The following is a 15031-nucleotide window of genomic DNA, read 5'->3' as shown; positions in this document are numbered from 1 at the left end:
ATTTCGGGTTCACAAGGATGCGACGAGTTTATTTATGTAACAAAAAGTTTATGATAATTGTGTTAATCACCTGCGCCGAAGCGATTTATGTGAAACACTTCAAAAAAGTAGACATGACCGTCACGTGATCAACGAGGTCATGTGATATCGTAACAAATACGTTTATATATAGCCTAGAGAACTCTCTATATAAATTAGCCGTACTTAAGTACATAACTTACAAATAAAAATAAAAATCGACCTTGCAATGCAGTGTTACTTTAGAACACATTTAAAGCTTCGCGAAGCTTTAACATTGCTGCGTAAAGATAAATTGAAGATATTCTGTGTGAATCTACTAAAGAAGTGTGTCCTCTTACTGCATTTCGCTAGGGGATTGTATGTAATTTATTCTGTTTTGTATAAATTGCGATAAAGTGTGGAAAATGCCCCCTTGTATGTGGGTAAGTTGAATTTCTCGTGGAATATTTTTTCAAGAAGTAAAATTCAGACTTGTCCCCAACACTTTATATGTACCAAAGATCACGATGAATTGACGTATGTGACAATTTTTTCTCAATAATATTGTTTTGCACTTGTGCCAATACGATTTATATGCAACATTTAGGAATTTATAAGTGTCCATCACGTGATCAACAAAGTCATGTGACATCACAAAAATGCATTACTATAATACCTTATTACACTCTATTAACAAGTTGACTGCAAATTCATACATAGATTACAAATCGAAATTAAATTCCAGCTAATATATATATATATATATATATATATATATATATATATATATATATATATATATATATATATATATATATATATACAGTGTATATAGTAAAACTCGGTTAAAACGAAGTCACTGGGACCTGTGAAATTCCTTCGCTCTATCCGTGATTCGTTATATCCGTATAAGGAATTCATGAAATTTATTTACCTGGGGAACCAAGAAAATTTCGCTATATCCGTGAATTCGCAATATCCGTGTTTGTACTAAACGAGTTTTACTGCATATATAATTACATATAAACAAAACAAAACAAACAACTTGAAAATGTGGTTTGTTTTAGAAAGAAAAAATTGTATAATTGATCCCCCAAATATTTTTCTATTTTATTTTACTTAAGAAATAGTGGTATTCAATGAATTCATCATTGTAACGCGAAGATCCACATCCGTCGGCGTATGTTCCGGGTATTTGGTAAAAGTTACTGTTATAATAATGTCTATTTGTTCCGTGTCCAAGCTTTTTCAGGTACGTTTTCAATTACCTTTCCGGCTGCTTCCTTTCAAAAACGATGCTACCATGTACGTGCATGTAATCCTCTTATTCAACTTGACTTTAATGCCAAGCTCAGAGTAATCCATCATTTAACGGCCGCCCTCTCCATAATCCTGGATGTCAGGGTCTCATAGATTTTACCTCCCCAGTGAAAATAGAAATTGGTATCATTTTTTTTTTTTTTTAAATTTTTGAAATGCTGAAATGATAGTAAATTCCACCTTTTAATATCGTTTTCATTTCTTAAGCCCTTATAACAGATGTTCAAAATAGCCCTGTTAATTACCGGTATAAGAAGTTTATATATAGATTCAGGAGACAAGTGTGGGCTACTTTCAATTTGACTACCTTTAAAGTAATCTTCCTCGAACTCCGGTGCTTATCGACTTTATGTCCGTTCAGTTTCAATTACATAATCATATACAAAAACAAAAAAATTATTCTAAAAGGTCAAATGAAGCTTTTATCGACTCTCCAGTTTCCAGAAAGGTACAGACTACAGCAATCTCTGTACGACCAAATGTAAATGACTTTTGAACAACTCTTCTTTTGCCTGTATATGGGGGTACTCTCAGTCTTACTTTTCCAAGTAATGTGCATTGCTCAATAAAATAAGGATCCTTCTCCTCAGAGTAATAAATCCTTGTTTCCGATGTATTGGTAGATCTATTAAACGGAGCCGATTGTTTCGATATCACTTTACCCGTTGATTTAAGAGACGCCCCTTTGGAAACAAGCATGTCAAAAGTCCCTCTACATCTCTCCTTTCCGTCTTCATTTATATACATGTATTTCCTATCCGTAGGATGCTTGTTTGGATCAAATGCAAGATTATGGCTAGTCCCATAAGTGTATCTAAGAATTCTTGAAAAAATTTTAGTAGGATTATATCCATACATAACTGCACCTTTTACGACTGATAAGCCTGGTTGCTCGGGAATTATCAGATTTTGCTCCATGAAACGATTTTTAATGCTAGTCTGAAGAATTGAGCTCTCGGCAAAACCACCCACAAGTAAAATCATTGAAATATTAGGGATTTCTTTAATGATTTCATTCATATAATCGGTAATACCATCAATCGATTTGCGGAAAAAGGTTTGAAATATCTCGCTGTTAATTTTTATTTTGTCCCACATCACAGATACTTCGTCGGTTCCGAACACTTCCGCGGTGTGTTCTGCAAGATTTGGAAATTCGGCTTTAGATATTTCAACTAGGTTAAATGGGATCCTTATAGTTACGTTTCCATGTATTTCAGATTTAGCATCACGCTTTTTTACTTCAAAAGAACGCTCAATATCTAAAAAATCACCCATGTCCCTTAACTGCAACTTCTGTAAGCTTTGTCTGCCAAAGATCTTTTTAAGAAATTCTTTATATTCTTTGTTCACATACATGCCACCAAAAGCTCCACCACTAGCTTTGTATACCTCTTTAACTTCTTCTTTGGATATTTTTTCATGTACACAAAAGTCAGCTGTTCCACCTATTAAATATAAATTGATTAATAATTAAAGAAAATATACTGATTATACATTTTCAACACTGAAATATTGTAATTTAACCCTGAAATGAAATTGATATTTTCACAAGTGAAAAAAACAAAAGTAATATTTTCTCTAGCGAAAATATAGGAATTTCGACAAAATTTAAAAAGAGTGGTTATAAAGAAAATACTCCCCATAGATAGCTAGAGTATACATGTACAAACCATCCCGAAAAGGACTAAAACTGCAAAATTTCTCAAAATTGTTGTTAAAATCCAAATTTTCAATCTTATAATTGAGAAGCTTTGACGTCTCACAACCGCTACGGTATGACATCAAAGTCTACGTAATTCAATTGTGAAAAGAGAGGGGCAAAAGAAAACCGAAGCAAGTGTAATAAACATAAGTTTTATAGTTGGATGTGGACATTATTTCACGAGTGAGACAGAATTTTTTGATATGTTTTCTCGTGCGTAGAACTCGTGGAAATTATTAAAGAATCCTGTCCAACTCGGGAAACAATTTCCACTTTAAATCTCTCTCTCTCTCTCTCTCTCTCTCTCTCTCTCTCTCTGTTACCTACTTAAAACTAAAACTCCTAATATATGTTTCCGTCCGTCATCGTGCATTGTGAGTTGTCCTTTAACATTTGAACATTTTCAGCTTCTTCTCTTGGACAATTGAACCAATTTCAACCAATATTGGCATATAACATGTATAAGTAAACGGGAGCAAAAAATGAATATCAGGGTCCCTGCCCTCTGGACCTGAGGACTGGGGCTTTAACCATCAAAATTAGTGCTTTCTTTTAAAAATCTTCTCCTTTGCTCCTGGACATTAAACTCTTGTCATGACTGTTATAAACATTGAACCCTGTACCAAAATTGTGAAATTCAACTACATGATAAGGATTCTCTATTGACCATTTAATGTGGCGACCCCGCAACTGTTAAATTCTTTAACGCAACAATAAAAAGATTAGCGCTATAGTTCCGCCATAGTTAAAAAAAATAGCATCACGGTAAGATGGTCGTTGATCAAAAAGATAAATTATTTTATAAATTTCAAAATGAACCTCCAAATTATGTACCGGTTTTCAGTTTCTAAGTAAATATTGGTTAACTTTTTCCTAGTACCAAGAGATTTGGTGCCGAGAGAAGCAAGGGATCAAATCAAATGGCGAGGGGGAAAGTTTAACAACATACTTAGTACATGTTTTACACGATTGATTGAATGTTGTTTTACGTCCCATTCGGGAATTTTTCACTCATATAGAGAGGTCACCATATACCGATGAAGGGCTTCAAATTAAGACCTTTAATTGGCGCTCAGGGCCATTGAGCAGTGATGGATCTTTATCGTGCCAACGTCTGACATGACACGGGGCCTCGGTTTTTAAGGTCTCATCCGAAGGACCCACAACTTTCACTTCAACTTGGCACAAGTGCTTGGCAAAGGAACAGTTGCTACCTATTTTTATCGACTTAGGTCAGTCGCGGCCGAGATACGAACTCAAGACCTTCCAATCACGGAGCGAGCGCTCTACCGACTGGGCTACCGTGACGGCTGTTTTACACGAGAAGTTAAACCCTTTATGTTTCTGTCTTTTTCATTACAACTCTAGTTTGTTATTGTTATTTAATAAAAAAAAAAAAAAAAAAAAAAAAAAAAAAAAAAAAATGAATGGTACTATTTTGTACTGGCCCAGGTGTAATATTGATACCCTTAGGGGTATATCTACCTCTCTGCAACAGGTCAGGTGACCGTCCACAGTGAATAATTTTCAAACATAATTAGGTTCATTTCTGCATATTCAAAATCTCTGTATGAAGGTAGGCATGTCCTTTTTAATGGATTTAAGTCAAGAGCTTAGGAGTCTTTTGGACATTAGAGAAGATTTGTTTTTGCATGCACAATGTAGAGAAAGATCTGAAAAACGGTCATATTGCTCCAGAAAAGCTTGGATTGTATCAGCTTATAACAATGACCAGGAATATTCACTACTCGACGTGAAATTCCCTGATATTCTGAAAAATCTCTGACAAATTTTGTTACCCACTGCCTAAGCACTGTATTTTTCAGAGCAAACACTGTACAGGCACTATGCAGAAACCCTGTACCTACTGTAATTCCCAATAAATCATAGTACAAACCCACTGTATTATTCTGTACGTTTCTGTACATCACAGTACGTACCCTTTACTAGTGTACAGCCCAGTACACCACTGTTGCTCACTGTACGCATCCAAGTTTGGCACTGTACATCACAGAAGCGTACAGTACCTAACCTCTATACAGCACATACACTACTGTTGCTTACTGTTCGCATCCCAGTTTGGCACTGAACCGAGCTGTACGCGTTTCAGAGCACTATTGTACTGCTCAGATTCAAACTGAGATGGACATAAATACACTTATTTCTTAATATCCTTTAAATGGCTGATGTTACATTAAAAAACTATTTTTAATGTATGAAATTTCATCATTTTTGTTTTAGTACCGAATAGAATTAATGAAATTTAACTAACTAAGCATTTGGTACTTAATGTAATTAAGATAACAATATAATGATAATATATCCTTAATGTTTTGAATTAACTGATAAGCACATGTTTTTTTAGCACTTAACTACGTTAACATTAACTTTACATTGTCATTTTCCATAGTTCAATAATGCTGTAAACAACCTGATTTAAAACATGGATATAATACTATTATTGCTTAACATCTTTTCTCCGGAAATTAGTATCTCTTTCACATTTATCCTGTCTTCATAACTAAGCTTTTTAACAATGATAAACGAATAAGAAATGCATTGTTTGAATTTAATTGACCAGGGCTTTAACATAAAATAATCAAAAGTAATATTTAAAGAACAGATGAATAGGTATGATTCATATCAAGAAGTTAACCTGTGTACTCAACTAAAATGTACAGTACACAAAACAGGAAACGACTGAAATAAACAGCGGAAATTAGCGAAAGAACAAAAACTAAAGGTGTTAGGACTGAGTGTCCTGACCCACAAGGAAAGATTACACAATGGCAATGATCAATATACTCATAATGACACGTCCCATTTAAAATTTTTTTTTGAATTTATAGAATCCTAAAATCAAATAAAGATTTAAATTGTACATAATGAGACGTTTATTTAAATATCATTTTAATTAGCAATTAAATAATTAGTTTTTAAAGAAAGTGGTTTATGTCGTATATGATTTTCTGTAATAATAGTCTTTCAGGTTTATCCAAAAGAGCTAAAGCCACGAAGGGGCAAATCGGCCTATATTTTTCAGAAAAAAAAATGAAGTAAAGGAGAAAACTAACAATAAATATATTATCCTTAAGTATTGAACTTAAAAAGTTTGTCAATTTTTTATTTGATGACGTCATGATATTTGTACAGAAAACGTCTAAACACGTGCATTTTGGTGCTCTTTAGCGACTTTTATCATTTTTATCAAACATATTTAACATGTTTTATATATGATGTAAAACGTAAAACATATACGGTACCAATTTTGATGCACCAGATGCGCATTTCAACAAATTATGTCTCTTTAGTGATGCTCATGCCGAAACGTTGGACATCCAAAATATTTAAATAAAATTAACGATTTGAAGAGCTGAAAAATGGTGCCAAAGACGAGCCAAATACGTCGAAGGATCAGAGCTATGCACGACGGAGAAAATCCTTAATTTTTCAAATAAATTTCTCAATTTTGCGACAGCAATTATATATATATATATATATATATATATATATATATATATATATATATATATATATATATATATATATATATATATATATATATATATATATATATCCGTATTTTCAAGCAAATAACGAAGCTACTGGACTGTATAGACCCTTGGGGACTAACGGTCCAACAGGAGAGGCCTCGACCCTGGGATCGTAATGTAAATCATATCCAATTTTTATGCACCAAGTGCGCATTTCGACAATTTATTTCCTTTCAATGATGCTCATACAGAAACGTTGGAAATCCAAAATATCAAAATGATGTAAAAAGGGGACGAAAACCAATTGCTCAACGAAACTTGATTGATTTGTTGATTGTATGTTGTTTTACGTCCCATTCGAGAATTTTTCACTCATATAGAGACGTCACCATATACCGGTGAAGTGCTTCAAATTTAGACCTTTACTCGGCACTCAAGACAATTGAGCATTGAGGGATCTTTATCGTGCCAATGGAGGTAACGAACAGTATTCAAGCTCAAAAGTCCATTAAACATTACAAAATAGGAGCAGAGCAAACATGGACTTCAAATACATCAGAGGTGGGGTCAGGTGCCATGGAGGAGTGAGCATCCCATTTATACCTGAAAAGAATATATATATATATATATATATATATATATATATATATATATATATATATATATATATATATATATATATATATATATATATATATATATATATATATATATATCCCCATAGTAAGGGGTCGAGTGGACCACTTGGTCAAGTGTTCTGGTGCTGGACTGTATTTATCTTGCTTTTGGACAACATAGCTTCATCTAACGGGTTTTTTTTAATTATACTTCTATGGGTCCTTTAAAATGTTGTATTATACTTAGGTGACCGTTAAGGCTCTTCTAAATCTCTAAAGCTTTAGGGGGCTTTGTACCTTAAGTCCCGGATCTTACCCTTCATCATATTAGTATTGTTTGTTTTTTATTTAACGTCTCTCTTGCGTTTTTTTTTCACTCATGTGGAGACGCCACCACTTACCGGTGGTAAGATTCAAATTTTTGACCTATACTCGGCACTTAGGGTCATTGAGCAGTGAGGGATCTTTTTCGTGCCACCACTTACTGCAACAGGGGATTATACGGTCTCATCCGAAGAACCGGTCTTCATGTCCCACAGTGGGATTCGAACCCGCGACTTAAGTATCAATTCCTTACTCCCCAACTCTATAGAACCACTGCGCCACGCGGGCGACACATCATATAAGGTAAATTGGCTTAAAATGTTTTGATATTAGACAGTTTTACTTTCTTCTCAGCATTGTTATTCACGAATTTAAATTGTTTTAGGTGTATTTATCTAATGAGAATATTATGCAGCTATATAAAGGTTTCTCGAAGCTTTAAAATGCGCTCAGAACTTAATCTTTATTGCGAGGTCTTTTTTTAATTTATAAGTATTGTACTTATTAGTACTGTCAAATAATATAGAGGTTTCCATCGGCCATATATGAACATACTTGTGTTGATATCACATATCACTTTGTAAATCACGTGACTGTCAGTTATAACTTTTTGAAGTGTTTCACATAAATCGCTTCGGCGCAGCCGATCAACACAATAATTATTAAACTTTTTTAATATAAATAAACTCATCATATCCTTGTGTACCCGAAATGTGCTCGGGAAAAGCCATAGTATAACTTGGGTACAAAATTTTTCGTGAGAAGTTCCAGTTACCGAAAAAATTTTAGGGTATTTTTCACACAATATCGTAATTTGTATTAATACAAAGTCATCACACATTTTTCCCAAACAAGACCCATTTAGATTACAACCTCTTCTTAGGGATAATCTGAGATTAATCGCCAGTTGAGGTCCATTTAAATTGTTCCAATTAGTCCCATTGTTCCAACACAACCTTTTGATGACCACAGAACAACGCGTGCGTTTACAACCAGATCGCAAATAAACAAGTATATTTTAACATCATTGACTTTGTTTTATTTAAAGCCGCAAGCCACCCTGTGACAATTACGTAAGTATCATAAGTGAATAGCAAAGGGGTATAATTTCTCTCAGTGGAATACAAATTAATTCCCCTAAAAGAATAATATATCAACCTGCTCAGCACCAGAACACTTATCAAGTGGTCCACAATTTCACAAGTCTGATAAATCACGCTTGCTCATTTCAACTTTGTACTCTGCTTAACTCTTTGATGCCCAAGAGCAGATAAAAATTTTCAAAGTAATTAGCAATCAATAGAGTCCCGCTCTAGCACCTGAAATCTCTGACCTGGGGCAATGAATTTTCATGATTTACGATTTGGCACCCTTTCTTATCATTTTTAATAAATTATCAATAAAGCAGCACCAGAACCCCTGACCTGGGAGCTGTGAAATTCCTAACTTTAAGATATACACCCTTAATCATATCTTTGCACTTAGTTTGTTAGCTTTCAGCTGTAAAAGGTCTTTGTTCGCCATATTTCTCTTCATCCGACATTATTTGTAGAGCTTCTATACAAGTTGCTCATTTTGTCACGGTTCAATGTCGAATGCTTTTCAGGTTTCAGCTCTGTAGACGTCCCCTTCATTGCCTTTACATGTAATATACCCGGTAGAGATAAAAGCAACTACTGCGTGCTTCTTCCGCGATAGGAGAAAATTGTTACCAAAGAAATATGACATCCGTTGCAAAGTTCAGTGCACTACAAACAAACACAAATACAAGTAAAGTAGAATAAAATAACAGCTAATGTAATTCTATTCTGGTTACCAAAAAACAATCAGGTATAACGAATGCGAGGTCTATATCCCACTGCTGATATCGGAGAGAGGAAAAATACTATAGAGTATGACTACAAGTCACGTTCAGATTTAATTCCAAAAAATAGAATTTTATTCAAAGAAATGATAATTTTAATTGTATAGTCAATAGACCCTACCTGAATACTCCAACCCTGACTGAGGGGCCGTGAAATTAACAATGTTGGAAGGGTGCTCTTGCTCATCATAACCAAGCACTTAGTAAGTTAACCATATGCCTATCGTCAGAAAAGATTTTTAAAGAGATTATTCATGCATTGTCACTAAGTATTCAAATGAGCCCCGTCCTAACATTATAACCCAGGGGTATGAAATCAAAATTTTAGAAGAAGCATCCTTGCTCATCAAAACAATGCACTTAATTTATTGGCTTAATATCCAGGAGCAGAGAAGAAGATTCTCAAAGAAAAAAAAATGCATTTTCTATATAAAATCAATAGAACCCCACTTTAATACCTCAATCCTGATCCATTGGGCATGAAATTCATAATTTTTGGAGAGACACCTGCTCATCAAATCAATGTACTTAGTTTGTTTGCTTAATATTAAGGAGCACAGAAGACTTAAGATGAAAGAAGAATTTTCATTCTAAAATCAATAAAGCCCCCCCCCCCCCCAACACCAGAATCCTTTACCCAGGGGCCAGATAATTCACAATTTTGGAAGGAAACATCCAAGCTTATCAAAACAATGGATTCTGTTTGTTCAATTTGCTTAATAACCAGGGGCAGGGTGAATATTTTCAAAAAAATGCACTGCACATCAACTGTATAATCAAAAAGGTCCTACATTAACACCGAGCACCAGACCCAGGGGCTGTGAAATTCACAATTTTGGAAGACGCATCCTTGCTCACCGTAACTATGCATTTAGTTTATTTGCTTAATAACCAGGAACAGAGAAGATTTTCTATGAATTTATACATTTTTTCTACAGGATTAATAGAGAAGTGTCATCCTTACAGCAGAGCCCATGACTCAAGAAAATACTTCGAGATATCCGAGGATTCGAGATATCCAGGGTAAAATACTTAAGGTAAATAACTTCGACATATCCATAGTATTCGAGATGTCAGTGTTCGAGATACCAAAGTTCAACTATATATATAGGGGTTGGTGCCTTTTTTGTGCGGCACTTTTGTTTGAAATAAAGATAAACGTTATATTTTGTTTGCAATAAAGATTGATGTCATATTTTATCGCATTTTCACTTTTTTGTTTTGTTACAATATTGTGCCTAGGTACAATATTGTGCCTAGGAGACCATCTGGTCAGAAACGGTTCATATGTCCACAAACTTACCTTTTTGCTGGTCTGTCTCCCAGCAAACTTTTTTCTGTATATTTTATTATAATGGCGTACCATTTTTTTGACTAATTGAAATAAATGATTTTTTTTCAAATAAAAACAGAGTTGATGTGTTGCCTTGGATTTAACAGTGAGATTTTAGCATAAATATAATTATACATTTACTCTCCCTTACCTCCTATATCTGCTATTAAGTATCTCGTTCCATTTGGGGCCTCTGTAAAGCCTTCTCCACCTTGTAGCTTTTCGACTGGAAGCCCTGCACAATAGATCGAGGCTGCCTCTGGCTCAAAAGCAAGCATTAGACGATCACCATCTATACCTGCCTTTAAAATTAATAATTGTTTATTACGTACTTCACAACAAATGTAAAATTTGAAATAAAATGATCGTTAATGAATCTAAAATTGAACAAATAAATTTTTGTGTGCAAGCAGAAGTTGACAATTCCTTTCCCTTTGGAAGCTAAAGAGAAAAAAAGAGGCATTAAAAAGATGCACAGTACAAATAGTCTTCAATCGTACGTACGGTTCAGTATTAAAAGAATACGGCTCCTCCTCTATATAACACAGATGTCGCGTCAATTAATATATTAATTATCAAAATATTACCGATCTATGGTATTCTGATGTTGGAAATTTACAATCCAGTGATATATTTTACAACTCCAAAAACAGACAACCTCTGATTCTATTAGCTCATATTATTATTATTAGCGCAAAATTAGCTCATATTAAAAAGGAATCACCGCTAAAATGCCAGTACTTTTTCTAGGCATAATGACGACGTCAAAAATGTACGAACAGACCAAACCTAGATATATATGATTTGCACATGTAGTAAACATCTCTTTTAAAATGATGAACAACATATTTCAGAAAAAAAAGACCTACGTTTCGAATACGGCGGGTTTATTAGAAGGAAACATACCCGAGAACATTTATTAGACTGATATCAATTTTTGCTGAGAAAAAAATGTCGCATTTGATATCGAGTGTTAAGGAAGTGTATTAGTGCCACATTGTGATATTTTTTCTCCATAACATTCCATTTTGGCTTTTCCAACGTTAAAGTTGGCAATCCTAACGTTTAAGTGTGCTTTTCGAACTTTAAAGTTGGTAATTTTAATTTTAATCTTGTCTTTTCTGATCTTAATCCCAGCTTTTCTAACTTCTGAGTTGGTAATTAAAATTCAAAAGACTTTATTTCAACATTTAATTTTTTTTTCAAATTTAAAGTTAGTACATGTAATTCCAGCCATAACCTGATCTTCACAAACTTATATTTTGCCTTTATTTCAGAGTTACTAAGGGAAACCATTTATTTCCATTGTTATTTTAAAGCAACCCCGACGTCTTCAGTACGAAAACTTGTGCTTTATCTTTAAAAGAGCACACATAAAACGCCTTAAATCGAAATAAAAGTTTAAAAAAGATAAATGTTGGAAAAATCAAGATAAAAGTCAAGATTAAAACTTAAAAATTCAACTTATAAGTTAGTTATTCCCACTTTAAAGTTAAAAACTGAACACGATTCGTTAAAGGAAGAGATCTTTGTTTGTCCGCCATATTACTGCATTTTCCGTTACCTGTACGACTGTTCACTGAGTCACAATTCATGTAATCATTTTTCACCAGCTTCGACGGAGGTATGTAAAACTCCTGGAAGCTGCTAAAGTGTGCTTCTTTCACGAAAAAAGAGAAAGTTACCAACGAAACTTACATCAGTTGTACAGGTCAGTTCAGTATAAATATGCAAACACAAATACACGTAAACTGCAATAAAATTTAAACAAAGGTAATATAAGGTAAACAAAGCGACCACGTACCGTCCATTCCATGCAGGTACCAGTAACAAGAAAGTATTCATGTGTAATGAATGCAAAAGGTATACCCCAGTGCTGATATAGGAGAAAGGAAAAATAATATGGCGTGTGCCTATTTACGAGTCGTGTTCAGCTTTAAGTTGAGATGGAGTTACCTACTTTGAAATTGGCAAAGTCGACTTTCAAGTTGGTATTTCCAAATTAATTGTTAGGCCATTATTGAACTGTCTACGGATTTCTCCGTTATTACCCGATCATGACAAGGAGCACACAGCGGGTGTGCCTGGTCGGCAGGGGATGCTCACACCTCCATGGCACATGGTCCCACCTCTAAATTTTGAGGTCCGTGTTTGCTCTGTTTGCTTCAAATTTGTATCGTTTCATTGGACTTTCGAGATTGAATACTGTTCGTTATCTTCATATTTCATCAATCTCCTTAGATTGTTTCGGTATAATAAAATAGTTATGGAATGGGTACTCGAGAAATAGCAAACTTATGGTTCCCCTTGACAGGAAACTTTTTTCCTCGGCGGCTTCGCGCAAATGTATGTTGCACCACCATGTACATAGTGGTTGAAAATGCTTGCAGAGCCAGTCAGATATTGAAAATTGAACACAACAATAGAGCAAAGGGCCTCAACGGTCCCCTGAATATAATACAGCACTGTAAAAAAAGGATCCATAAGAAGTATAAAATAAAATGATATAAACTGAAAGATGAAGATATGTTGCCCAAAAGCAATAGAAATAGAATGATCAGGGATCAGTAAAAAGATAAGTCTAGTATACCGTGACAAAACTTGATGTAAATATAATTACTTGCCTGTACTTGCCCTATATGTCACTATTTTATTTTTTTTTTAAATTTCTTATTCAATTGACCTTTCAATTATTTTTTTTTTTACAGTAATTAATTATTATATGAATAGCAAAGGGAAATAACTTCTCTCAGTAGAATACAAATTTTTAGAGTCCTGCCCAGCACCAGAACACTTTATTTTTTTCTGTTGCATTGCAGTGATTAATAACTTAATGATTGTTTAGCAAAATATATTATTTGTTTATAAATATCAGTAGAAATCTAACAAACGCAGTTGATATATTTTTCTGTAATAGCTGCAACGTTTATTCTCTTACCTACAGAAAAAGAAAGCATTTTATTGTCTAAATATATCTAATGTGGAATGAAGAGTCCATTTCTTACATTGACGGCCGCTTCTCTCATAAATTGTTTTGCTTTGTCATCCCAAATAGCGGGGACTGTCAAAACAAATCGGATATCTTCCAGGCAGATATTTGGTATGCGATCAGTAAGCGTCTTCAAAATGTGTTCTTTGAAAAATCCAATAGAGAGAGAAAATATCCGAATTGCTGGAAGAATTTTGCCATCTATCGCTTCTATCATGGTTCCTCTTGACAAAGTCTGGGAGAAAACAATATAAGAAAAAATGTTTCGTGTGGTATATGTGGTCCCTTCTGAAACTAGTCTCTGTTGAATAAATACATTTTAACTTATTTTTTGTATTTATTTTAAAAACATAAGACTCAAACTTCTCCATAACTATCTTACTAAAATATAAAATGTGAAATTGAAGAAGTTATATTGCGTACCCTGTTTTGATGAAGAATCATTTTGAACTGCTCAAAAAAGTAATAGTCCCCATGTTTTCCATCTTCTGCAAGACTTGCATATTTGTTTTGGGCTTCGTACCCGAAACAGTCAAATGACTTGTCTTCTTTTAAAAGAATACATGTTGGCGTTTTCAGAGAAGCAAGAGTAGAACCACCAGCATACCATGTAGAGGGTGAATAAATATCATTTGGTGTGTCACGTAACGCAAAAGCGTATCCACTATAAGTGGTCCCAAAGTCTATCGCAGAGACAACAAGGAAATCTTCAGGATTTCCGCAGTCAGCCATTCTCTCATTTCAATATAAATGTAAGGCGGGCACTACTAGTATGCAGCAAATGAAATTCAAATGAACATCATTCATATGATTTTAGAAGATTTTCAAAATAGAATATTTTGAGAAATGTAGATTTTGTGTTGTGGTATTATCTGTATTACCCATTTGATAAACTTTTTTCACAATCTCTCAAAAAAGAAAGACCTCGCTTTACCATGTTTTGTCGCTTTCAACCTGCCGTATATGCAAGTAAAACTGAAAACGAAAGTTACTATTTCAAGTTGTTTATATGATTTAAAACATTTTTACAAGGTACCACCTCTTTTGTTTGACATTTAATTACCTTATAAATGTTACAGCGTGATGATGCAAAAATGAAAGTTCATGTGACTCATAATCTATAAATAGAACCACCGAATCTCAGGTGTAGTTAAGACACAGATCAGAAACGTAATGGAAAGAAGCGTGAATTATTATTATTCCTTTTTAAAGAAATTAATTCTTTTGAAGCATATTGCTCAGAGTTGTTGATATTCATAACAAAATACTGAGTTCAATTAATAGATTATATGATACGTTTTTATTCCTTATCGCACGTTGCATACCAGTGTGTATGAAATCATAAGTTTCCATACTCCTTTTGTAGATAATGGCATTTCTATTTA

General features: G+C 33.9%; 1 protein-coding gene across 1 annotated transcript; it reads right to left on the bottom strand.

The window, feature by feature from the left end:
- Positions 1–1045: 1045 nt before the first annotated feature.
- LOC133176431 (heat shock 70 kDa protein 12A-like) lies at positions 1046–14378 on the bottom strand. Its single transcript, XM_061311555.1, has 4 exons — positions 14070–14378; positions 13663–13881; positions 10809–10959; positions 1046–2768 (listed from the first exon to the last, which is right to left on the bottom strand). The coding sequence occupies exons 1-4, from the start codon at positions 14376–14378 to the stop codon at positions 1717–1719; spliced, it is 1731 nt and encodes a 576-aa protein (XP_061167539.1). The 3' UTR covers positions 1046–1716.
- Positions 14379–15031: the final 653 nt, after the last annotated feature.

Source organism: Saccostrea echinata, unplaced genomic scaffold (assembly GCF_033153115.1).
Source record: "Saccostrea echinata isolate AGI-Se365-2 ecotype Australia unplaced genomic scaffold, CSIRO_AGI_Sech_v1 ptg000075l, whole genome shotgun sequence".
Classification (NCBI taxonomy): domain Eukaryota; kingdom Metazoa; phylum Mollusca; class Bivalvia; order Ostreida; family Ostreidae; genus Saccostrea; species Saccostrea echinata.
This window is presented reverse-complemented; position numbering and strand designations above follow the sequence as displayed.